The 27,633-nt window shown below is 40.5% G+C and overlaps 1 protein-coding gene across 1 annotated transcript; it reads left to right on the top strand.

The window, feature by feature from the left end:
- Positions 1–1,975: 1,975 nt before the first annotated feature.
- Positions 1,976–25,704, top strand: LOC120784146 (GON-4-like protein; the record flags this gene model as incomplete). Its single annotated transcript, XM_040117656.1, has 21 exons — positions 1,976–2,081; positions 2,579–2,619; positions 4,071–4,171; positions 8,930–9,265; positions 11,257–11,272; positions 11,959–12,145; positions 12,288–12,438; positions 12,667–12,817; positions 13,095–13,211; positions 15,494–16,492; positions 16,580–16,726; positions 19,636–19,879; positions 19,958–20,115; positions 20,196–20,393; positions 21,663–21,806; positions 22,080–22,385; positions 23,628–23,726; positions 23,814–23,940; positions 24,373–24,994; positions 25,070–25,172; positions 25,414–25,704. Coding segments are annotated over 21 exons (4,473 nt in total), but the record flags the coding sequence as incomplete, so codon positions are not given.
- Between the last annotated feature and the right edge of the window lie 1,929 nt (positions 25,705–27,633).

Here is a 27,633-nt window from a genome sequence, read left to right as displayed (position 1 = left end):
CAAAGAAAAACATAAACATTTTAGTCCAGTTTTAGTTGAGGAAACACTTGACGTTTTAGTCTAGTTTGAGTCAAGACCAAGAATGAGCATTTTAGCAAATTTCAGCAAACCGCAAATAAGACTTCATCTGACAGATTAAGTCTGGAAAGATTCTACAGCATTAACGAATCCAATGCAATCTAACTCCTGCAATATGAGTCAATCAGAAAGTGGCCAGAAAAAAAGAAAACCCTTCAAAATCAGAAAGAACCTTGTACAACAGCCCTGCGATAAATTCTAATCTTATAATGTTAATTTTGCCAGGACTGTGCCAGAAAGGTTTTGATTTTATTCTCTAATTTTGTAGGCCTTAGTGATAGTGTTGCACTAGACTGTGTTGTATAGTAAGTGTTTATAATAGTTTTAACACTACCGTTTAAATAAATTTGTTAAAAAAATATTTGGAACATATTCTCACACAAAGCAAGCTGAGTACTAGAAACCTAACTACTGCCCAACAGACTTAATCCAAGCCAAAAACAATCTTTTACAGTATATGTTACTCAATACATTTAGCTATCACGGACCCATTCAAAATCGACAAGTCCTAAAATGTGTACGGCAGTTAAGTTGTGTGTGTTTTAACATGGATAGCATGTTTAATACACCAAAACTAACAAACTTGTTTTAAGCAAAAAGTTGGCCAATGTAGCTGACTGGGCAACTGACTATCAGTGAGACTAAAAGCAGCTGTTATTGTGAGATGCTAATAGATGTTAAACCATTGTCTTTAGTTGTTGGCTTAATATGGCTTTAAAAGTAAAGTAACATTATTTTACATCTTACTGATAGGTTACCTCAATTTCTGTGTGGTGCGCCTTAAGGTGTCTCTTTAGGCTTGTGGTTTTCTTCCCAGTGATTTTGTAGCCGCAGGGCTTCTGCTGACAATACTACGCACTCACTTTTTCTCTCTCTGGCGTTAAATATGAAGTGGGTCCAAATGTCTGCCTGATTTGTTGCTGTCATGTTCTTTTCCCCTCACTGTATGTGATCTGATCCCCTACATCCATAGAGTTTAAGTGCATAGCTATGTCCAGTCTAGAACTGTTTGAATTGCGTTCATGGGTGCGCAGCTGCATTGCTGGTGTGGAGAATCACCAGAAAGATTATTCAAGGGCGCAGGAAGAGAAGTATGCAGCATAACCATTCAAAGAAGGACATTTAGATCATATCAGTGTTTGGAAAAAATGCTCTTTGTAATTTCATCTCCTCTGTTTCGTCAACGAAAATATAGAGATTTTGGTAGAGTTTTTATTTCTTAAATTACATTTTAGTCTCTTTTTTCATGATATTACATGTTCATGTAGTCACAGTTACTATTTAATGATGTTGATGTCATCTCGTCTTAATCATTGAAGAAAAGATTGTTGACAAACATATTTAGTCATAGTTTTCATTAACGAAATTAGCACTAATTTGTTGTCCATCAAGGACTCCCACTGATTTATGTTTTTTTGATCAACTGTTGCTAAAGTTGATATACACACCATCTGACTGCAACTTGATGACTCAGGTTGACTGACAGTGTCAGTACACACTGAAAACTTTTACTGTGTCAGCTAGGAATTAATCCTCATGAGGCATAAAATGTGCAGAAACATTGTTTTTAGTTTCACCTCATATGTTTTTTATTATAGTTTTTCTTAAAGACATTAGCACAGATAAAAATAAAATAAATTACCTTGTTTTATAGAAAGATCCCTCTTTCTGTAAAACTACTCAAATCTATAAACTGGAGTTCCTGCAAAATTTGGAAATCAGTTTCTGTTGGATGTCAAACTTCAACTCATTCAAACAGGTCCTGTTCACATACACATCTGATCAGGTTCAGATCAAACTGATCAATCGTCATGTTTCTTTAAAGGGCGAGTCGTGTTTCCTTGTGAGTCTGTTTGTTTGTTGTTGTTGTCATTTACATCTCTGACTGTTTGTTTTCTCAGAGGAAGCAGATGACGACGACGACCCTGAATACAACTTCCTTGACGACATGGATGAACCTGACCTGGAAGACTACAGGACTGACCGGGCCGTCCAGATCACCAGTAGGTGTCATGGAGTGGGGGTGCCCGGGTCAAGGCATGAAGGAGCTTTCCAGGACCTCAGACTGTGGCTATGTCTGAAATCACCCCCTTGTTCACTGATTCACATCTCGCTGTATAATACATGCTCAGTAGTCAGCAGTAAATTCAGATTTCAGATGCAGATCCCCATCATGTTTCTTCATTACTGACAGCTCTAGAGTCACTTAAAGGGGATTTTGTCATCTGTGAAAAAGCCGAGCATTGTATTGTGGGATTGTTAACAGAAAGGTGACTACATGTTGGACTCTACTTTTTTTTGTTCCATTGTAGAATTTTAGCGGGCAACATATTTGGATACATTTAAACACTCAGCATTTAGAGACTCAAATAAAGTGGTAGGCAGCAAACGTAAAGCAGTTTAAATAGTAAATAGGGAGTGATTTCAGACACGGATTATGTGTTAACTGTTCTTCTTCTTGGTCCTCCCCTCAATTTGAACTCTTCTTCTTCTCTTTCAGAGAGGGAAGTGAACGAGCTGCTGGAGGAGCTCTTTGATACGGTGAGTTGAGTTTATCCTTACCAGCTAGTGTTTCTGCTGATTTTTATGAATGATTCTAGTCATCAGAGATGATGTTTAGATACATGTTAATAGTTTGTGTTGTTTACCAATAGTTTGTATTGTTGACCTCCGTGTTGGTAAATGTGTTATTTTGATTCCGAGCCGGGGCGGCTGTGGCTCAGGAGGTAGAGCGGGTCGTCCACTAACCGGAAGGTCGGTGCTTCGATCCCCGGGTCCTCTAGTCCACATTTCGAAGTGTCCTTGAGCAAGATACTGAATCCCAAATTCCCTCAGATGTATCGTGTGTGTGTGTGTGTGTGTGTGTGTGTGTGTGTGTGTGTGTGTGTGTGTGTGTGTGTGAGAGAATGTGTGAGAATGTGAATGTGGCAGTACTGTAAGCGCTTTGAGTGGTCAGTAAGACTAGAAAAGCGCTACATAAGTGCAGTCCATTTGCCACACAAACTGTATAGGTAGCACATGTTTTTTTGTATGGTTGATTTAAACAGAATAGAAACCACGTGTCAGGACTTTGTGATGAGTCAAGACCTAATACTTTGGTCGAGACTTTGTGACAAGTTGGGATTTGGTGAGTCGATACTTTGTGATGGGAACTATCAGAAAGTGAAACAAACTTAAACTGATTTTGGAACTTTATTTTGTTGTTATTTCATTGTGGGTTTTTTTGTACTCAGCAGTGACTTTTTTAGCATTGATTTAAGCTCCACTCACAACAGTACCAGCCGCAACGCCTGTCAATATGTTGACATACCGACCCGTCAATATGTTGACATTCCAACCAATGAGTGCTGAGTAGACTTCACTACATTATTGACAGGCGCTGTGGCTGGTGATTAGAGTGGATGGAATGATTGAAACTGGGATACAGTGATCCGTCACTTAAAACGAATGTGGTTCAGGGACGTAACATGGGGCGCCAGTGGCCCCTTCTGTTCATCCAACCCCTCTACTTCTGGCGTCTTTGCTCGGCCCACACCAATGAACTCGACCTTCATTTTGATCTCATTTACACACATGTAAAGTTTTGTGACTTTATCTTGCATGGTTGTGATGCTATCACGGTGACAAAATCTGTTCACAGACAGACATATTAACAGCTGCCAAAGTACTCAAAACTGCCTCTAGGGTAGTTCCCACTACATTAGGTACCTCCAGGACCCCATATTGCCATGATGACACACATACACACAGACTCACAGGGTTAAAAAGTATACCAGCCACGCTGTGGCGGATGTAAGTAAACAACAGCAAGTCTGGTTCATGTTTTCTCTCAACCACAGAAACCATTCCTTCTAAATCTTCATCAGTTGTCACATTTGTCTTGATTAGTTTAAACTCAAACAAGAATTGTGGACGGTACTTTTGTATTCTGAGGTAATGGACTGTTAAGTAAAAAAGGGCTTCTCATCTGACAATATCTGGTCCCTCTCCAGCTCCAGCAGAAGGAGATAGCAGCTGAGGAGCAGGAGCAGGGGGACGAAGAAGATGCCCTGTCACAGACTGGACCCAAATTCAATGTCCCCCAGGCCTTACGGTATAACCCCTGTACAGTGTGTTCATTGTGTCCTTATGCAGGATGGGAGTGGGAGGTCAGACAGGGGCAAGGCTGTCAGGCTTAAACACAAACACATACATCAATACAAAAGCTTTCATGTACATAAAGATGTGTGTGTGTGTCAGGGAGGGGGGTGGATTTTCACATCATTTTGGACCATTTTCAATTCAATATTTAGAAAAAGATAACACATAGGTTGTTGTTTTTCACAGTAACTCGGACATTAGTAAGAAGAAAAGCGAAACAGATATTCTCAATGAAGAAGTGAGCGCTATGTCCTGAAGTAATCCTTCACATTTTTCTGATTGATGGCACAGTGTTCCATACAAAGTAACATTGGTAAAACAAGACTTGAATGGATTAGAACTGCAATTTTCTCATCCCCCCATAGCCATCTCACAATGTAACAGCGTTTGGCAGCTTACCAATTTTTTTAAAAGATTTTCTCCCTGATTCACTTCTGCAGTAAAGACATCAGGAGACACTAAGAACTTGTTTTCACTCTTCAAGAATTTATTTCTTCTATTACACCAGGCTTCAGAACCTCCTGCATCTTAAACTGAACCAACCAAACCACTTAAGGCTGATTAACTCTGAAATACTCACTATAAATGGACTTAAACACTCAACATAGCAACATAATAAGGCTACAAATAACCCATAATCTAACACTCTGTAAAAGACCATAGTTAAACAGGTACTCTCTCTATTAAAAAAAAAATATCTGTTGTCATGAATGAAAACGTCATTGTCTATTCCTGAAATATTGTACACCCCCCACTTTTTTAAACATAAGTTTCAGAAAAAATATTGTCTCATATTAGGGCCAATATGATATCCTTTCTCTCTCAATAGAGAACTCTCAGCATAGTTTTTCTGTTAATTTTGTTTACACTCTGCACCTATGTCTTATAATGGTAGGGAAAACCCTGTCATCTATATAAACACATATATATCGACTTATGTATACAGTGGCATGAAAAAGTTTGGGCACCCCTGGTCAAAATTTCTGTTAACTATTCTCTGAATAGTTAAATGAGTAGAAAATGAACCTATTTCCAAAAGGCATAATGTTAAAGGGGATACATTCTTTTCAACATTTTATGAAAGATTATTTATGTTTTGTACAATTTTAGAGTGAAAAAATGGAAAGGAGCACCATGCAAAGGTGTGGGCACTCTGAGAGATTTGAGCTCTCAGACTCCCAGAACTTTTACCAAGGTCTCAGACCTTAATTAGCTTGTTAGGATTATGGCTTATTCACAGTCAACGCTGCTAAGATCACTGGAATACAAATCGTGTAGGAAAGCCTGCTCTTCAGCAGATTTTAAAAGATTTTTAAAATATCTTTTAAAAATGAAAATTTGTTTTGTGCTTTAGGATTTCATCCTTTTGGTGAATTAATGAGTTGCAGAAGGTTTAAGACAATCTGAGGTCCCTGAAAACCAATCTGAGTTCAGATAACTCATACAGATGAATTCTAAGTCATTTAATTCATGTAAAATATCTGAGATAGATTTGAGAGCATCCTTTGAGGCGGATGGGGCGTATATAACCGCCAACCATAGTCATATGAGAATCCTTTACCTTATAAACCCACTTTAAAGGCCAAAACCACAGTTTCTCTTTAGTAAATTGATAGAGTGATGGAGGTAATAAGCTTGATTTGACATACATGGCCAACCCGCCTCCTTTTTCCTCATGATCAGTTCTATAGATTTTGTAGCCATCAATACGAAATTAAGTCATCAGTTGTCTGATTTCTTAAACTAGGTTTCAAATAGAACCATTATTTCAGCATTTGTCGTATTTGCCCAGATCTTGATCATATCTCATTTTAGGACAAGGCCTCTAAAATTTAAATGTAAAAAACCAAGGCCTGTTTTACTTCTGACATCTGATGGAGTAGGGTAAACATTGCACAAAGGTAGTAGATCCAGGATTGGGCTGAACATTTCCAGACAATATCAATAAAAAGCATAACCATTCATTTTGATTTTAGTTTGACAGAAAATTACTTATCAGAACTACCATTGCCTCAGGATCTTGTTTACAAACACTTGAGAATAATAAATCTTCAAGTTGTTAAAGTGACTGATTGACTAATGATATGACTCAAAGATCTTTCTGACAAAATTGAGTTTGGCGTGTAAAATGGTGGTCACTGTCCTTTTATCTATTTTGTTCATTTTACTCCAGGGTTGCATTGAATCAGTACCAGGAATATAAAAAATAATAATGATGTTAACTTAAAGATACCGTTGTTGTTCAGGATAGACTAGGTATAGGGTCTCAGTATAGTGTCTCAAACTGAGTAATGGACATGGTCCAGATCTATCAACTAGAGTAACTAAAATCAATTCACCTCACCCAGGGTCCCACAGCTATTCACTGTCTGGTGTGCTCTTAGAGGATCCTGAAGTGCTTCTCTGTTCCCTTAGATGCTATATGCCAGCAGATGGATTCCTAGATGTGAGGCTTCAAGCAGATCTTGGATAGAGGTTTGTGGCAATCCAGTATTTATCTAAGAAGATTTTACAACATCTAATCCCAAACTGAAAGGAAGATGTTGTTTCTTAGGAAAGTACCACTAATTTAGGCCCAAATTACTTAAATTTTCAGCATAAAAAGATTTTTAAAATATCTTTTAAAAATGAAAATTTGTTTTGTGCTTTAGGATTTCATCCTTTTGGTGAATTAATGAGTTGCAGAAGGTTTAAGACAATCTGAGGTCCCTGAAAACCAATCTGAGTTCAGATAACTCATACAGATGAATTCTAAGTCATTTAATTCATGTAAAATATCTGAGATAGATTTGAGAGCATCCTTTGAGGCGGATGGGGCGTATATAACCGCCAACCATAGTCATATGAGAATCCTTTACCTTATAAACCCACTTTAAAGGCCAAAGCCACAGTTTCTCTTTAGTAATTGATAGAGTGATGGAGGTAATAAGCTTGGATTTGACATACATGGCCACCCCGCCTCCTTTTCCTACATGATCAGTTCTATAGATTTTGTAGCCATCAATAGAAATTAAGTCATCAGTTGCCGATTTCTTAAACTAGGTTTCAAATAGAACCATTATTTCAGCATTTGTCGTATTTGCCCAGATCTTGATCATATCCATTTTAGGGACAAGGCCTCTAAAATTTAAATGTAAAAAACCAAGGCCTGTTTTACTTCTGACATCTGATGGAGTAGGTAAACATTGCACAAAGGTAGTAGATCCAGGATTGGGCTGAACATTTCCAGACAATATCAATAAAAGCATAACCATTCATTTTGATTTTTAGTTTGACAGAAAATTACTTATCAGAACTACCATTGCCTACCATGTATGAGAGAGTCCTCTGAGGCAACAAAATAGTCATTTAACATCATGAAATTCAGAAGATACAGGATCTTGTTTACAAACACTTGAGAATAATAAATCTTCAGTTGTTAAAGTGGACTGATTGACTAATGATATGACTCAAAAGATCTTTCTGACAAAATTGAGTTTCTGGCGTGTAAAATGGTAGGTTCACTGTCCCTGTTTTATCTATTTTGTTCATTTACTCCAGGGTTGCATTGAATCAGTACCAGGAATATAAAAAAATACATGATGTTAACTTAAGTACCGTTTTGTTCAGGATAGACCAGGTATAGGGTCTCAGTATAGTGTCTCAAACTGAGTAATGGACATGGTCAGATCTATCAACTAGGAGTAACAAAATCAATTCACCTCACCCAGGGTCCACAGCTATTCACTGTCTGTGTGCTCTTAGAGGATCCTTGAAGTGCTTCTCTGTTCCCCTTAGATGCTATATGCCAGCAGATGGATTCCAGATGGGCGTAGGCTTCAAGCAGATCTTGGATAGAGGTTTGTGGCAATCCAGTAACATCTAAGAAAGATTTTACAACATCTAATCCCAAACTGAAAGGAAGATGTTGTTCTTGGAAAGTACCACTAATTTAGGCCCAAATTACTTAAATTTTCATGCATAAAAAGATTTTTTTTTAAAAACCCAAAAACTCAGATATTAGATACTAACAAGCAAACAATGGCCTGACTTGGCTGCCATCTTGGATAATCAAGGCCTTTTTTACTCGGTTAACTTGAATAGTTAACAGAATTTTTGACCAGGGGTACCCAAACTTTTCCATGCCACTGTATAAATATATTCATCTATACAAACACATTCGTCTATACAGAAACATTTATCTGTATGAACATATATGAACACATTCAGACACGTGAACACTGTGATATACTGTAGGTCCTCCTGTTGGGACGGTGCGGCAGAGAAGTGCTGTGACTGTTTGGGTTGGGAGGAAGAAAAATAGCCCCAGCTGCTGCTTCTTCAAACAGAGACATGAAGAAGAATCCAGCTGGGGGGACACATCTTGTTTCACTCTTCTGTTTTACACTCTGTCCTGGTTCAGGGTCCACCCCCTTCAGGTCAGATATAAAAACTGTCCTGCTTCTGAAACCTTTCCAAACACAATGCTGGAACAGTTCAGTGTATCTCACATTTAGGTTCTTTTTCAGTCCTCTGATAACAGCTCATAGGCCACACCCCTCAAGGAGGTGGAGCCTGTTTTAGGAAATACCTGTGTCACCGTTTCCTTACACAGATGGGGAGAGAACCTGGTAGAACTTCATCCTTGACATTTTAAATGTTTTCTGTTTTTTTTTTTGTTTTTTTTTTTTTAAAGGTTTTCTGTGTTATACCAGTTTTTTTCTGTCTCTAGTTTTGAGGCGCCATTAGCTGGCATGTTAACTGAGCGACGGCGAACAGTAAGAAAACAGTACGAAGCTCTGCAGCAGAGGAGGGCCCTGCAGGACACAACCAATCATCACCGTGACAACATACACTTGAAAGACACACCCAGCCCACAACCCAACACCACCACACCTGTCTTAGTGCTGCCGAGCCGGGTGTGCCCCGCCCTCTACTTGGACTTCACCCAGAAACTGCAGCTGCAGCAGCAGATACAGCAGGTTGTAAGACAACCCAAGCCATGTTGTTACTACTCTATGACTCATTCTGACATCACCTTCCCCTCAGCTGGTTTCTGTTCCTGGAAGTGATGTAGGGACACATCAAGTCTTTTTCTCCTAAAGTATTTTATTTAGCATCCACTAGTTTTTTATATACTGTACCATAGTGTTTTACCTAACATCTTCTAATGTTTCATATACTGCCTGCTTGTGATTTGTATAGTGTTCTATTCTGTTCCATATAGCGCCTTCTAGCGGTCTATATTGTGTCCTCTAGTGTTTTAGAGTGTGCTCTGTTTCGTACACTTAGGTACATAAGTATTTGGATAGACAATTTTTGTTTTATCTGCCTCAATACACCACCACAGTGAGTTTGAGCCATCAAGATGTGATGGAAGTGTAGACTTTCAGCTTTAATTTAAGGGGTTTAACAAAAATATCGTATTAACTGTTTAGGAATTATAGCCATTTTTATACATAGTCCCTCATTTTCAGAGGCACAAAAGTAATAGGACAATTGACTGACAATCGGTCTCATGGCCAGGTGTGGCCTGTTCCCTCGTTACTTCAAAAGAAATAAGATGATCCTGAAAGGTGACGCTCTGGATTCAGCAGCGGATCACTGGACCTGTTCATACCTAGCATTAACATGCGTCTTGGGTGATCCGATGAAAAGTGGACAGCTCAGGTGTGAAGTACAGGTGTAAATGCACCCAAGACACACTGAGGACGTATTGTGATCCAATCGCTCAGATAACATTTGGAGGTGGTCTTTTAGCAGTGTGTACGCAAATATGTCCAAGGACACATTGAAGGACCGCCTACTCAACAAAAGTCCTCTGTATGATTGCATTTATATACTCATTCGCAAACAAATACAAGTTGTACAAATCGTGTAAGCTGGCTGTCCACGATGTCTGAAAATTAAGTATTAAAATTAAATTATTAAGTATTTGGACAGTGACACAGTTTTTGTAATTTTGCCTCTGTACACCACCACGATGGATTTGAAAAGAAGCCATGAAGATGTGATTGAAGTGTAGACTTTCAGATTTAATTCAGCATTAACTGTTTAGGAATTACAACTATTTTTATACATAGTCCCTAAGGCTCAAAAGTAAATGGACAAACCAAAATAATCATAAATATAAGGATTATTTTTAATACTTGGATGAAAATCCTGCGGTCAATGACTTCCTGACATCCAGAACCCATGGACATCACCAAATGCTGACTTTCCATCTATGAGAGGCTTTGTCAGGCCTTTACTGCAGCCACATTCATTTGCTGCTTGTTTGTTGAACTCTCTCCCCTCAGTTTTGTCTTCAGGAAGAGAAAATCAGGCTAAATTGGGTTGAGGTCAGGTTACTGAGTTGGCCGTTGAAAAAATTTTCAATTTCTCTGCCTTGGGAAGCTCTTGGGTTGCTTTTGCAGTATGTTTTAGGTCATTATCCATCTGTACTGTGAAGCCCACTTTTGATTGCACAACCAAGACACATGTTAATGCCAGGTATGAACAGGGCATCTGTTCCAGTCCTCAGCTGTGGCCCTGGTCTCTGGGTAGTGACTGAAAAAGTGAAATGCCGGATCCCTCAACATCTGATTAGGATCCTCCTGGATGGCTGAGAGAACACTGGAGGATCATATATCACATTAGGCCTGGGAACAACCGAGGATCCATGAATTGTTTACGGTTTACACTCTTGAATCCAATCTTTTCAAAAGAATACCTCAGGATCCTCCAAGAAGAGCTGGAGAAGGAGGTCTGGGCTTGTTTGTTTACTCCATTTTGCCTATTATTGTGTGATTGTCAGTCATTGCATTAATCCTGATGGTAGTTAATAACTATCCTTATTTAGACAAAGTTGTTGTACTGGACCTATTCTTTTGAAGTAGGGACAGAGACCAATGTAATCAAGAAGTCATGGCTTCTGATATCAGAATGATCAATTGGATTAACTGAATTAATTTGGTCTTTTTTTTTTTGCTAAAGTAGTAGTTCAAATGGGTTTGGCATTTGAGACAAAACAAAAATTCTCTAAAAGCATGCAAGTCGCCGTTCGATGCCCTGACTGCATACTAAACACTACCTGGTCAGTCAGTAAACAACAAAAAACACAAACACTACCAGAGTGTCATATGTTCAGGAGTTTTCATGAAACTTACTTAATTTAAATTGCATTGTGCCTTAACTCTAGGTGGTACCTCCAATGAAAAAATTTTATAACTCGGAATTGGCTGCATGTATTTGTACGAAATTCCGTTTGCACAATCTAGGGTCATGACTCCGTTGATCATTGAAATTTGATAATGATTGATTAAAGTGAGTGTGGCGTATTACAACAAAACTAAATTTCTAAACATTTCACATTCCCAAAAACAACTCCAAAAGAATCTCCTGTACGTCCTACAGAGTTGAACTTTTTTCAACACTCCAACTGATGTGTGACAAAGTTTGACTCACTGCAACCTATGTTCAATTCAGAAGTCTGTTACTACATTTTTCAAAATATGCAAAATCAATTAATATATATACTGTATCTCAGCAAGTCTTCATTCAATTGCTACCAAAATCGACACAGACATTCTTTGGATACTAGATATCACATTTTTCAAATGGTGTTCAGATATCTTGAAGATATCCTTGGTATGTTGAACTTGATACGTAGTACAGGCTTCTGGTCAGTCAGGCAACAACAACAACAAAGACACTACCTGGTCAGTCAGTAAACAACATAACCGAATATCTCTCTTCCCGCCTCCTCTCTCCTGCCTCCAGGAGGAGTTGCAGCAGTTTGCCAGCCATCAGGAGGAGGTGTGCCTAGCCAGTAGTTTCAGAGTGTGTAACCTCCAGGGGGCGCTGGATCTCCTGCAGGAGGTGGAGCAGAGAGAGGAGCCTCCTCCTGCTCCTCCTGCTCCTGCTGCCTCCAGACGATGGCTCCCAAGGATGACTCCTGCTACCAACAGTAAGGAGGAGAAATAAAACTTTGTTCTGTCAGCAGGTTTAAAGTCCCAACACACAGAAATTTTTGTATTTCTTCTTTGGTCAGTCCAGCAGTCATTCTCTCAGGTTGTTCTGGTTCAGATTCTGGTTCTGGTTCTGTTTAGGCCACGCCTTCCCTCTGCTGCCTGCTGACACCGCCTGGCTGTTCGCCACCAGACCCATCTTCCTCTACCCGGAACTGCTTCCTGTCTGTAGCTTGGACCCTGCTCTCCACAGTCAACACCAAAGGAGTGTTTACACTGCAGGAGAGGACGGGTACATATACTATCAACTACTAAACAATATACACACATAGATATGCACACTCTAACACACACAACACAGAAGTGTTTACACTGCAGGAGAGGATGGGTACATGTACACTACTACACGGCACTCGGCGAGAAATTTTAATTTAAGCCATCTTTGAATCTGATATCCAGGTTCATATACTTGTCCATGGTTCAGACTAACAGTCATATTTCCCATGATGCCTACGTGCAGGCTGATCGTTCTGGGTCTGAAGCACTTCGAGGGAGCGGTCCAGTCGGATCAGCTGATCAGCTCGTACCTGCTGTGTAAGAATCGATGGAACTTCCGGAAACACATCAGAGAGATGAGCGGCCCACGAGCGCCGCAAAACAACATCATCAAGGTGACATCACTGTGACTGTGAGGTCACCACACTCTGTCAGACATCATCAGTGAATCTTATAGCAGGTGTAGTCTTCTCTGTCAGAAAGGTGAAGGTTGGATAGGTTAAGGTGTGACAGGTAAAGTTTGGACAGGTGAAGGTGTGACAGACAAAGTTCGGACAGGTGACGGTGTGACAGGTGACGGTGTGACAGGTAAAGGTTGGACAGGTAAACATGTGGAAGGTTAAGGTTGGACCGGCTACAGGTGAAGCTGAACTCTTCTTGTGGTGTTTTCAGATGTTCCTGACGCAGCAAATTGTCCCCCCGCTGCCGCTTGCCTGCAGCAGAGTTCAGCCAGGAGACCAGCGCCCCCCAGTGGATAAAAACACCTCCAACATGCCCAACTGGCTCAAGGTCTGACAGACTAAACCAGATCCACATTTAGATCTGTATTCAGATCCAGACGCCTGACAGCTGCTGCTGAGTGCATAAACTGAAGTCAGTTATTTTCCTCTGTTGTAATTTCAAATTACAGAATTACAAGCGCAGTGTCTGTCAAAATCGAACATGACATTTTATGGTCATCAGTGACATCATCGAAGGGTTGTGTCTCAAGTCAAAAGAAGACGTGGTTACCATGATAACAGGAAGTGCAGTTTACAGTTTAAAATAAATGGAGGAATCTCTTCAGTTAGTCAATGAAATGGCAGCTATTTCGATAATCATTTTATCATCATTTTTTTAAGGCAATATGCCAGACATTTGATGATTTTAGCTTCTCAAATTTGAGAAGCTAAAATTTTTTGCATTAGCATGTCTCAAATTATATTAACTGAAATATCTTTTAGGACTGTTGGACAAAAAAATTAATTAGCCCAGAAAATAATCTTTAAAACCTTTTTAAAATGCTCCAGGACGTGTGATAATGAATTTTAAGTACAGATTAATTTTGAAAAGTTTGCTCTATGTAAATTGCAAAATTGATGTTAAGTTTGATGGACTACACACTCAGACAAGTCTCAGTAGGCAGCCACTAGATTTCCATTGTGTATGAAAAGGAATTGAAACAGATTGAAGCAAATGGAGTTTGCTTTTAAGCCAGTTTTTGGCAATTCCATCTGCTGATAAGGAAAGCTCAGGAACAGCTACTAAATGGACCTTTTCTCAACCTCAGGTGTGGCCTTCTAAACTCAGCAGCTGTCCAATCAAATAATGAACCAGTCTAGATACTAAAAAAGAATTAAAAAAATTGAAAAAAGTGCATAAAAAATAAATGATTATAAACTTCTCTTTTTACACTTATATTCAACTTTGTTTCCTAATTATACATTCAACGAAGCAGTTTGTGGTTTATTTTCACTATGGTTGTTTTCCTTCATTTCATTGATGTGTTTTGAAAGAACACTGTTATAACGGGAGAAAATATGACTGACTGAATATGACTAAAACGATGACTGACCTCAAGAAGTTCACAACCACATTAGAACAGTTACATGTATCATCACATAAACCATTCTGTTTGCTGTTTTGCCACTGTAACTGAGCTTGTCTTTCCATTTCATATGTTGTATAGATACTAAAGTACAAGAAATGACTATGCATGTTTCCGTATAATATTGTTAAGTATTTATTCTGTAATTATAGATAATGATGGCAAAGGGCCACTGGTGTGGCGTGGTAAAATGAAGTCCAAAGGAACAATAGAGACCATTTTCGTATTGTATATACTAGTGCAGTGCCTGTTCAAAATGTGCCTGTCTGTAGCCTGATGGGAGTAATGTCACTGATGACATCACAGTGTATGTGACTTCATTATTTATGACGTTCTGTGTTCCTTTTTCTTCACGTTATGTAACATGTAGAAAATGATGTTGAAGCTTTCACGAGAACCTCTCATCCAAAAAACTTAAGTCAATACTGCACTTCCTTGGGTCCTCAGCAATAGACGCCAAATTTTAAGTTGATCAGATGAGCGGTTGTCAAGAAATCGAGACGCAGACACAGAGATTACACCATTCATAGTTAGTTAGATATTTAGAGACTTGGCTAAGATGTCACTGTCCACTGACATCAGATGATAACATCATCTGGTACCACAGACTGACCACAGAGCAACAGTTCAGTTCCTGTTTTCACTGCCAGGTGTCAGAGTTCTCACACATTCACATGATTTCGGGAAATAACACCTGATATTCAGTACCTGGTAACCATAGTTACAGTTACAGGTCAAAGCTTTTTACAGACCTAAAATTCGTAATGTGTTGTTCATGTCTGTTAGTAAATGTTAGTTCAGTTTCTATTCAAACAGACAGCAGAGAGACAAAGAGACAAAAAATAAATAAAATTCAACTGCTGGTCTACAGAAAGAGAACTAAATAATGATACCAACAAAGAGAGACAGGGTTTTCTCACAGGCCACTTAATGACTACTCGTTAAATTCTCACAGAAAATCAACTGATCAATTTTCAGTTTCATCAGTAATTAGAGAATTCTGCTGTTTTATGTTATAATGTCCAACGAACACCTGATTAATTTTACTGACCTGTCACTAACATAATAACTAACCTAACAATGTTAACTCACCTATCACTACCATGTTAACTAACGTGTTACTAACATTATTACCAATAACTAGAGTGATTTAACCCTCAGGTTGTTGGTTGTGACTCTGGTTCTCTGATATTCTCACCTGTAGAACAGTCAGCAGATAATCCAGAAGACCCGACAGCGCTCCACCTGTTGCCCCCCTTCCCTCCCCCTGGGTTGCACCCTCAGGCTCCACCCCTATTGGCTCAACAAGACATACCGCCCACCCCCTACCCCCCACAGACGCCTCTTCACCCTGGCCCACAATGCATCTCTGCTGCCACTCGCTAAAGCCCCGGCAGGCAAACAGGTGGACAGACCAGAAGACAAACAGGTAGAGAGACAGGTAGACGTGCAGCCAATCAGCTATCTCTCTCTGCCTCCTCCAGATGTCACGTTACTCTCGGACTCTCCTGTTCTTTCAGGAGCCCTTCCGTTGGCTCCGCCTCCAATCTGTGGAACCGTCCCACTAGCTGCTGTTCATCCAGTCCCCGCGCACTCTGTGTGTTCTGACGTCATCCGGTCCCGCCATCCTATTGGCTCAGGCATGCAGCAGAGTGTTTCTAGGCAACAAACCGCCCCTCTCCCGCTACTCCTCCCCCTTCCCTCCCTGTCCAACCACGACACTGCAAATCCCATCATGCCTTGCTCAGCTGGCACCATGAAGCTGGGCTACTTCCTCCTCCAGATAAAGAGTTTGACACCACCGGCTCCACCCACCGCCACTTCCCAAAATGCTCTTGGGCCGCAGCTTCGCAGACCAATCAAAGAGGAACAGGATGAGGTCGATCAGACCTTCACAGGGCCCCACCCCCCACAAGAGGAGGAGAGACAGGTGGAGGAGGAGAGACAGGTGGAGGAGGAGAGACAGGTGGAGCTGGAGAGACAGGTGGAGAAGGAAAATTCAGCTTCAACATCAATGCTGAGCCCGCTGTCAAAGGAGGAGAAGAGGAGCTATGCAGCGACTGAGGGTGAGGCGCAGGAAGAGAACCGGGAGGACTGGACTGTTGTGGGTCTGGTCAGTTTGAACGGCGGAGATAATACTGGTGGAGAGGAGGAAGAGGGGAGAGAGGGAGTAGGTTCAGGAGGAGGTGGAGAGGAGGAAGCAGGTGGAGGAGGAGAGGGGGAGCAGGGAGGGCAGGGGGAGGAGGAGGAAGGACAGAGGGAGGATGGTGGAGGAGAGAGGGAGGAGGAAGGAGAGAAGGATAAGGATGAAGATCAGGACCGACAGGGTGAGGAGGAGGAGGAGGAGGACTTTGATGACCTCACACAGGATGAAGATGAGGAGGAAGTGATGTCATCAGCGTCGGAAGAGTCGGTGCTTTCTGTTCCAGAATTACAGGTAAACAGAAAGTCCTCCTTCATCAGTCCGGGTGAGCTGAATCACGATCTCTGTTGTCATCGTTACATACTGGTCATCCTCCAGTTTCTACTCAGGTTTCCACAACAGATTCAGACCTTCCGTACTTTGACCCCCTGAACTCTGATCTTTGATCCATGTAAGTCCGTAGCTAACCTCCGACCTTTCAGTACCCATGAAGTTGCTGACCTCTGACCTTTCAGGAGACCGTCAAGTCAAGTCAATTTTATTTATATAGCACCAAATCAAAACAGGAGTTATTTCAGGGTACTTTTCATATAGAGCAGGTCTAGACCGTACTCTTTATAGTTATATTTACAGTTACCCAATTTTCCGCCATGAGCAAGAGCATGGTGACAGTGGCAAGGACAAGCTCCCTTTAACAGGTAGAAACTTTGAACACAACACGGCTCATGTTGGGCGGCTATCTACCTCATCCACTTTGGTTGAGAGAGAAAAAGAGGGGGACATATCACAATATAGACATAGAGACATATAGTAATAATAATAATAATAATAATAATAATAATAATAATAATAATAATAATAATAGTATTATTATTATCTATTATTATTATTATTATTAAGAATGATAATAATATTTGTAGCAGTGGGTGTTGAGCAGGATCATGGAGGCAGTAGGTGATTTGCAGTCACAGACTCTGCTGATCCGGAGGCAGAAATACCTGCAGAAAGCGACAGGAGGAGAGAGGAAAGAAATGAGAAGGCACAAAACTACGGGAGAGAGAAGAAGCCGACTTAGTAACAAGCATTAATGGGATATGAATATGTATGGATGGAGAAGGAGAGGAGGAGAGAGGAGCTTGGTGCATCTTGCGAAATCCCCCGGCAGTCTAGGCCTATAGCAGCATTACTAGGGGGTGGTTCAAGGCAAGCCTGAGCCAGCCCTAACTGTAAGCTTTATCAAAAAGGAAGGTTTTAAGCCTACTCTTAAACATGGAAAGGGTGTTTGCCTCCCAGGCCTAAACTAGAAGAACGTTCCACAGTAGAGGAGCCTGATAGCTGAAGGCTCTGCGTCCCATTCTACTTTTGGAGACCCTAGGAACCACAAGTAAGCCTGCATTGTGGTAGCGCAGTATTATAGTGGAGTAATAAGATACTATGAGCTCTTTAAGATATGACGGTGCCTGACTTTGTAGGTGAGGAGGATGATTTTAAATTATATTGTCTTACAGGGAGCCAGTGCAGAGAAGCTAACACAGGAGAAATATGATCTCTCTTCCTAGTTCCTGTCAGTATTCGCGCTGCTGCATTCAGGATCAGCTGGAGAGTATTTAGAGACTTGTTGGGACTGCATGATAATAAAGAATTACTAGAATCCAGCCTAGAAGTAACAAAAAAATGGGCTAGTTTTCCTGCGTCTTTTTGAGACAGGATGTGCCTGATTTTTGCAATGTTACATAGGTTAAAAAAGGCAGTCCTCGAAGTTTGTTTTATGTGGGAGTTATAGGACATAGCGTGATCGACGATAACTCCGAGATTCCTTGCCATGATGTTGGACGCCAGCGCAGAGCCATCTAGAGTAACTATATCATTAGAAAATGTGTTTCTGAGGTGTTGGGGGAGTTTAATAGAAGAGATTTGTAGGTCATCTTAAGTATTTTTGTCCTTAAGGCATGCTTGAAGTTTAGCTAACTGATTGGTTTCATTGATGAATATAATAAGGTATCATCTGCATAACAATTAAACTCTATAGCGTGTTTCCAAATAACATTGCCTAAAGGAGGCATATGTAAGGTGAATAGAATTGTCCCAAGCACAGAGCCTTGTGGAACTCTGTGTCTAACTTTTCCATGCATGGAGGATTCATTGTTAACTAGGCCTGTCAAGATAACTACTTTTGTTGAATTATATATTGTCCCGGAAATATGTTATATGTTCTTATGATAAACAATATTATTGTCATTTTAAAACAATATTATGCCACTGATTTAATGTTAATATAATAGTATCATAATGGAAGTACACGCTTCAAAGAGCAATGAACTTTTAATTGTTAAGAATATTCAGACATTGGAATTGTAATGAGAAAAAAAATATTAAAATATCCTAAATAAATAAAACATAAATAATAATCAAAATATTAATAAAACAACAACATTAATGGGCTGAGTTTAGAGGGGGAGAGTGTAACCCAGGGTATTTTCTGTTGCTACAATTTACAGATGTCCCCTGAATGCCTCACATGCAGACCATTAGTAGACACTACAGCTTAAACCCAAAGTATTCCCAAACCGGAGCTTTGGAGTGCAGCTTTTAAACCAAGTCCATCTATCCTTATTCTTCCAAATTTTCTGGCTGGAATTCTGCAGTCATCAGGAAAAAAACCTATTAACCACGAGTAACACGTTATCTTCACTTTACATGGTTCATTGTGGCCGACGCTGTGTGTGTGGAGGAGCTGAGCCCCATTCACGGTGAACCTCAGACACAGAGAGCTGACGAGAGAATAGAAGCAGTACGATCAGAAATTACAGCAAAACATGTCTCAGCATATTTTTTTTCTCTTCATTTGATTTAGGCGCTATAAAAAAATGCTCAATCGCTGTGCCCAAGCCTTATGATGGTAGTGAAAACCCTGCTGTTTATTCTGGCATCATGTTGGCTAAAACGTTGGTGACATTCGAATGTAAACAAACACGCATGTAAACACAACGGGCAATATTGAGGTCAACAAAAATTATTGGGGTGTATTTGTTGTATGATAAATTGATAACGTACCTATAATTAGCGTGTACAAACTGAAATGATCTGATAAAAAGTATTTACACCAGCTTAGTGTGGTTCCTGCAAAGCCAATTAAATATTCCAGTCTCTGTAATAGTATGTGATGGTCAATGGTATTAAAAGACTGACGTCTGGCCTTTCAGGAGACCATGAAACAGCTGACCTGGCTGGCGGCTGAGAGGCGTCTCTGTGCAGACGGAGACTCAGAAGAGGATCACTCTCCGATTTCCCCCGGCTCTCAGGAGGAGGAGGAGGAGGAGGAAGAGGAGGGGCCTAAAGGGGAGGAGTCAGGAGAGGGGAGGACCAGTAAGGTGAGAGAAGACGAGGAGACACCATCAGGAGAGGGGACGCCCAGAGGAGGAGGGAGGTGTCCTGGACGAGGACGAGGTCAGAGGTCGCTTTGTTGTGTCTCTGCACTAAATGTCTCTTGAGGTGGTTTTTTCCCTGAGCTCTCTGTCTCTGCAGGTCGAACCCGACCGCTTCGTGGCCTGAGGAGGGGTCGTCAGGAGCGTTGCAGCAAAGACGCTGCAAAACTGCTGCTGCTGTTCGACGAGAACATCCTGGACAACGACCCGCACCGAGAGAGCAAAGATGTGGCATTCGCTCAGAGCTACCTGAGCAGGGTGAGAGGACTAAGAGCTTTACTATCCTGGACATGGAGGCACTGAGCTGCCTTAACCTGTGTGTTACTGTGTGTCGACAGGTACGTGAGGCGCTGCAGGATGTACCAGAGCAGGTGGAGGAGTTTGTGTCTCTGCTGAATGAGTTCGAGCAGGTGGGAGAAGGAAGGGAAGTGGTGTTGCTGTTCAGGAAGCTGCGATGTATCCTTGGAGATCGGACAGACCTCCTCCGAGACTTTGCCGCATTCCTGCATCCTGAGCAGGCGCTGCAGTGTGGACTGGTGAGTACAGGTTGACACCAGGCGGACACCAGGTGTATCATTGCAGGATCACAGGGGTATCAGGTGTGTCATAGGTGTATGACAGGTGGACCTCAGGTAGGGCTGGATTTAAAAAAAAAAAAAAAAAAAAAAAAACGATTTTCCGATTAATCGTGAGTTTTATTTTAATGATTCTTGAATCAATTCTTAAAATCCAGAGATCAATCTTTGCGTCTTTTCTCAGTAAACGTTCATCTGTTGACTCAGGATGGTTTGCTGACTCAGGCATCTACCAGAGGGATGGACTGAAAAAAGACTCTAAACTCATTTTGTATTGTTGAAGAGAGATTACCTCTGGTTACGAGATGTGAGGCCGTGGAAATCAAGTGAACAGTGTGTGGATTCTAATTTATTTAGTCTGTTCCTACTGGGGAGCAAACACCAGCGAAAAGCTGTCTGCAGATATCAGGCTGATGGCCCCTACAACACAAACCAGGCAGATTAATGAGTAAGCAGACTTTCAGTTTCTCTCCTGTCTGTGCTCACAGTGATCATTACAGTGGATGTCTGCACTTAGTTGAAGCATCTGCTACTGACAGTCCATATATAGTTGTAAGGGACAGCATTTACCTTTTGAAATGTGCAGAATGATAAAGCCTTGTAAACTGCAGGATTTTACCATTCCTGCTCAGTGTTTTCCACATGGGGACGTAAAAAAAAATAGATGTCACATTTTACTTATTTTACATTTGCCAAGGGAAATAAAACCTCAGCCCAGCTTCATAAGCAGGAAATGTGTTTAAAGTTTAGCCAATAATGTGTCTTTACACAGTTTTATATTCAAGGAAACAACAGTGTTGCTAACTTGTTGAATGCAGAAGAAATTTAAGTTCCCAGGATAAACTCTGAGAAATGCCTTACACAACACTGGTATTGATCTGATGTAACTAAATCATCAAAAATTGAAATGAATCTAATTTAATTGATTCTGGACTTTGTGAATTTAAACAGAATAGAATTGAATCAGTAGATTAGCACTGACATCCAGCCCAAATCACAGGTGCATCTCAGGTATATTAAAGGTATGTGTATGTAGTACACAGTGACTAGGTCAACCTGTTGAACTGTTTCTTGTGAATAAAATTTCTCTCAGTGTTATTGCTGATCACAGGTGCATTTACATTTCAGGTGTTTCCCTGACTGATGCTTTACTTTCCTTACAGCTGTGAAGCCAGTGAACATCCAAGTATTGATTATCTCTCAACTACTGGTGTAACACTGTCATTGCAGTTTGAGGAGCAGCAGGCATTTGAACGCAGCCGTCGTTTCCTGCGACAGCTGGAGATAAGTTTTGGAGATAATCCATCACATTATCAGAAAATCATCAAAGCTCTTCAGACCGGTCCGGACCTGAGTCCAACCAGCATCCACGAGGTACAACTGGTACAGAGCCCAATTTAACCATTATCAATAACTGCTCAGAGCCCAATTTTGCCATTATCAATAACTGCACAAAGGCCAGTTTAACTATTATCAATAACAGCAGGGAGACCAGTTTAACCATTATCATTGTGTGTAATGAGACAGATCTGATGTTGTTTAATGTTTAATGTAACATGAAGTTATTGACCAGCTATTTGTTTAAGTTGTTGATAAACTGTTTATCGGTGTGTTAAAGGTAAAATCAGCTGTTCTCTTGGTTTTCAGCTGAAAGCACAGATGGCCACGCTGCTAAAAGGTCACACCCATCTACAAGCTGAATTCTGGGTATTTTTTGATGAGCTTCGACCCCCTCCGGCCCGTCCCAGACAGTTTGAAGAAGCTCATTGGCCAGAGGAGGGAGGGGGCGGGTCAGACGGCGGAGATGGTATTGGCCAAGTGTCAGGAGGTGGAGTCGGTGGTGGCTTTGAGGAAGTGACGCTCCCAGAGCTTGAAGAGGAAGAGGGGCATAAAATCCAACCAATGACAAGCCGGCGTCAGAGGAGGAAGATGGACGCCCACAGAAACTACAAGGTACGAAGAAATCTTTTGTGACTTTAAGTCATGGACTTTTTCACACAATGGTTATTTTTAATCTTTTCCAGGACTGTGACTGGTCGGATAAAGACTGTTTGATGTTTCCAGGACTGCGATTGATTCAGAGAAGGACTGTTTGTAATCCATGACAAATCAAAAGATTTTAGAAAATCTTCGCAACTGCCCATCTTGGATTTGTTTCACACTTCATCTAAATACTGTCATTTTACCCAACAAGAAGTCTGCAAATTGCTCAGTTTGTATTTTCATTATTTTCTGAGATATAGAGACTTTAAAAAAAGGGGTCGAGGTCCTAATAAACAAGTGTTGCTAAAAAACTGCAAAGTTTCATAAGTCATTACTTTTGAACTATTCATTCATTCACACGTCCGGTGGAAGTCAGTGTTGGGTCCCTCATGTGCATATCCTGAAGATCGTTGATGCCCAACTTGCACTAACTGGCAGGCAATGTACACTTCCACTGGATTAGGAAAAGGACCTCATTGTATTGTTCAAACTTTTAAAGTAGACACTATTTCTTCAAAGCTTTTAATTTCCTGACATTGCCTTAGTTAAATTGTAGACCTGTTTTGTGCAGAATGTCCATTTGTAGTAAAATGTGGTGTGTTTGATACCTTAATAAATATAGTTTGGTTCAACGTACCAACTTTATATTTTAATAATTAAAACATGCTCTTTCCTGTGGTATCATTTTTAGGGTAGACTTTGTCATACATGGGCAATTTGCACTTGAAATACAGATGTGTAATCATTTTTTCATTTTTAATGCCTCATAAATCAGAAATTTTTATTTCTTTCAGGCATGCACCTAGTTGCTAAGAAAGTACAATTACATGAGTATAATATATAAAAAGTTAAACTACAGTGTGAAGATACTGTAGGCTCCAAAATACAAAAGAATTTTTTAATATAATTTTTATAACTTGGCAAATATGCAACTGTAGGCCAACCATTTTAGAAATTCAAGATATTTGATATCTGTGTAGAACAGTCCCTGAAAATTTTAAGCATGTAGCGTGAATAGTTCAGTAATGACTTATGGAACTTTTTTTTAGCAACACTTGTTGGATAAAATTACATTATTTACATAAAGTATGAAGCAAATCCAGTGTGGTCAGTTGGGAAACCTCTGCTGATTTGACAATGTTAGTGGCCGGAGAAAATTTTAATGTTTGCAGGACTGTGATTGGTCAGATAACAATTGCTTGATCTTTCCAGGACTGTGATTGGTCGGACAAAGACTGGCCCTGTCCCTGTCGTGATGCAAAGATCCGTAGACACAGGAGGAAAGGATGCTCTCACTGCCATGGCAATAAGGTCTGTCGTCCATCTTTTAGCAGTTGTAAATCAGTGACGGGTAGAGACACCTCACCCATCTGACTAACCTGTTCATCCCCCCTCCAGACCTCAGGGGGCGTGTCCAGAGCGATGAAGAGCCTGGACCCTCTGTACTCTCAGATAAGCTCCGCCCGCGGTGAACCAGGTGACAAATATCTGGACCTGAAGGGGGACGATGACAGTCCACAACCAGGTATGTAACAGACTCACATGTCCTGCGTTAACAGACAGGTGTGTATTATAATAAATAAAAACATATGTCTGAAAATTAACAGACAGGTGTATGTTATAATCAACAGACGTGTGTACTATAATAAATTCACATTTGTGTGTTATGATAAATAGATAAGTGTTTGATAATTAAGACAGGCGTGAATTATGATAAATAGACAGATGTGTTATAATTAACAGACAGATTTGTGTGATAATTAAACAGGTGTGTGTTATAATGGACGGGTGTGTGTTATAATAAATAGGTGTGTGTGATAATTAACAGACAGGTGTGTGTGATGATTAACAAACAGGTGTGTGTTATAATGGACATGTGTGTGTTTATAATAAATAGGTGTGTGATAATTAACAGGCAGGTATATTAATTTTTGAACTGTATTGTTTGTATCAACAGATCGAAGCGGTGCATCATGGGAAGGCTCATTTCCTCTGACTGATGAGAAGGAGGAGGAGGAGGAGGAAGAGCTGGATGATGAGGAGGACGATGAAGAAGAGGAGGAGAGGAAGAGCATTGACAAGGAGCAAAGCCCAACAGTGAAGAGGAGCAGGAGAGAGGAGGCACTACAACCCCCGTCTGTCACCCCCACCTCCTCCTCTATTACTTCCTCCATCTCTTCTACCACTGCCAGTACCTCCTCCATTTCTGCCTCTGCTGTCACCACCACCTCCATTTTCTCCGACACAGCTATCTGCTCCTCCACCACCTCCTCCACTTCTTCTGTCACCTCCTCCACCACCTCCTCTATCTCCACATCCTCCACTTCTTCTGTCACCTCCTCCATCTTCACTTCTATATCAGTTACCTCTCTCTCCTCCTCTCCCGCTGTCTGCACCTCCTCTATCATCTCCCCCTCAGCTTCTCACATCTCTCCATCTGTATGCGCCTCCTCCTCTGCCCTCTCCACCCTGTCATCCTCCTCTGTTCCTCCTCGTCCCAGTCCTCCTCCTGACCTCCCCGTCTGTGCCAAGAACATTTCTCTGACAGCAAGTGGAGAGAAAGTCATCCTCTGGACCAGGTACTCCTACTCCTACATCTCTCAAGAGGAGCAGCAGGAGGTAACTGTGTATTTATTCCTGTTCTTCTTTTGCAGAGAAGCAGATCGGGTCATCTTGACGACATGTCAGCAGGAAGGAGCCAATCAAAACACGTTCCAGGCCATCTCTACTCTGCTTGGCAACAAGACTCCCAGTGAGGTGACTGGATTTTAGATTTCTGTTGGTGCCGTGATTGGTTGTTTTTTTTTTTTTTTTTTGTTTGTTTTTTTTTGAAATTCTGTATTAAAGGACAGAAGAGGTTTCTGCTTCATGATCACTATCTACACTGGTTTTCTGGGGTTTATAAATTGCAAGGTGTCAGTAATTCTTCTTCATTTCTCCAAGTGTCTTTGAAGTTTATAAACAGTAAACTGTCAGTAACTTTTCCATGTATCTCCAGGTGTCTCGCAGGTTCCGGGATTTGATGCGTTTGTTTCGGACGTCGGCTCGTCAGACCAGCTCTGAGGACGAGGCTCTACCCACTGTGCCAGCAGCAGCAGCTAATGAGGAAGAAGAATGATATTAACCAATCAGAAGAGCTGCAATAGCCGATTTCAATGACTTTTATTGTGAACAGGTTCATTAAAGGTAACGTGTTTACTGTACATGAAAAAAATGTAAATATGAAACGTTATGATTATTTAATGCTTTTGTAAAATGTGACAGAGGATTTTTTTTTACAATAAAACTTTTTTCATCAGAGCCTGTCTGCTGTCCTAGATCAGACTACATCAGACCAGTTTAGAACACTTTGATTTAATAAAAAAAAGAAGCATGTTGAACCCAAGCATATTCATCAAAAAAATGTTTTTTCTTTTTTGTGTTTTTTGGTTTTTGTATCTGAACCAAAAGCCATCCGTACAACAGCAATTACACCCAAACTGTTTAACTTCAACTTTATTGTTCATCGGGATACAAACACAAAATACATAAATCACAGTAAAATAGATATCAAATAAAATAGAGTTGACCCAAATGCCTTGAAGCTTCAAATCTTCTACCGTTGCTATTGATGTCCAAATCAGTGTCACAATACTACATTGGTTTGTTTTTGTTTTTTTAATTGTATATGCATTACCACAAAAAATCCCAAATAGCCCATGAAATAAGAAATAGTAAACCAATATTATTCATTATGCATCAACATGAATCATTATTAGCTATTTTCATACAAGGACATTTAAACTTAATGATAGTTTTGTGCATCACAGCTCTCATCTAACATTTCCAGCACAGACACTGGGACAATGACATAAGACCACGTATGTCGTATGTCACTGTTACTTGTATTTAAGGGGTTAGAATATTTGCAGCCAATTCTCACTGAAGCTTCGAAGCCCAAAAATGGTATTCGGGATAGCCCTAAAATAAAAACTAAAAACTCACCAAAAGTTCTCATATAAAACATCTAGAACATAAAACCATAATTCAACCTGATCAATAGTTCAGACATTATCACTGATCAATGATGTGATGATGATCATCAACTGTTTAAGAGTTTAAATAATCTTTCAGATTTGTAATCTGAAAATTCAGAGGAGAGAAGTTGACACTGAACATAAGAGGTTAAATCCTTTTAGATAAACGTTTTTATTAATTTTTATGACTCAAATTTAAAACAACTCAAAGTGACATAAACCCACCTGCTGCAGGAAAATACAAGTAACTTCACGTGTAATTTCCTATTTCTCAGTGTTACAAAATAAAAGCCACAGTTTGATCTCATTCAGTCCTCAAATTATTTAGTTGGAAAACCAGTTAACCTCCAAGACAAACAGGTACATACATGTAAATACAGTTTTGTACAGGTGTATCAGGAGGCTACAGAGGCGGAGCTGTTCTGATTAGACAGGTGGGAGGCAGGGTCATCCCTGTGCTCTCTCTCCAGTTTCAGGGTCAATGTCATTGTCCAGCTCTGAAACAGGAATAAGAAAAAACTTCAGGAAGAAAACTTTGAATCAGAATTTAAAGAGACCAATTTAACACATAACGGGGGTAAATGACCGTATGACAACAGGAAAGAGGCTGTGGAGAAAGTAAATGGAGTACTGACCATCACTACAGGAACATGCCTTGCAGTCTGTTCAAGTACATATTCCTAGCCCATTTGTGTCTGTGTCAGTATGTAGTCATAGTCCTGCTGTAAGTGTCTGTGCCTGTGTCACTACATAGTCATAGCCCTGCTGTGTCTGTGTCTGCATCTGCATGTAGTCATAGCCCCGCTTTCTGTGACTGCGTCAATGCATAGTCATAGCCCTGCTATCATCAGGCTCTTGTGTTCAATGACACTGCAGAAAAATTAGGCTGCTTCTAAAATGTCTGCTTACTATTTACACTGCTTACTGTCCAGCATTTTTAGTGTCCAAACACTGAGTTTGGGCCTTTCTCAAACCAGACCCTCCCCACTCCCACTCTGTCAGAGTTCAAATCTGTTTGTAGTCACACTCACAACTGAATGAAGTACCCTTCATTAAGGTGTATGGTATTAATACACTGGCAAGATTCCGAATGAACTTCCCTCTCTCAGTCAGAAACAGGAACTATCATAACTTTTCGTAACCATGATTTCATATCAGCATATTATACACAGCACTAATAATAGGCTACATAAGTAACAATG

The sequence above is a fragment of the Xiphias gladius genome, chromosome 22, assembly GCF_016859285.1.
Source record: "Xiphias gladius isolate SHS-SW01 ecotype Sanya breed wild chromosome 22, ASM1685928v1, whole genome shotgun sequence".
In the NCBI taxonomy this organism is placed as follows: Eukaryota; Metazoa; Chordata; class Actinopteri; order Istiophoriformes; family Xiphiidae; genus Xiphias; species Xiphias gladius.
Note: the sequence above shows the minus strand (reverse complement) of the source record. Positions and strands in the feature narration are given on the sequence as shown.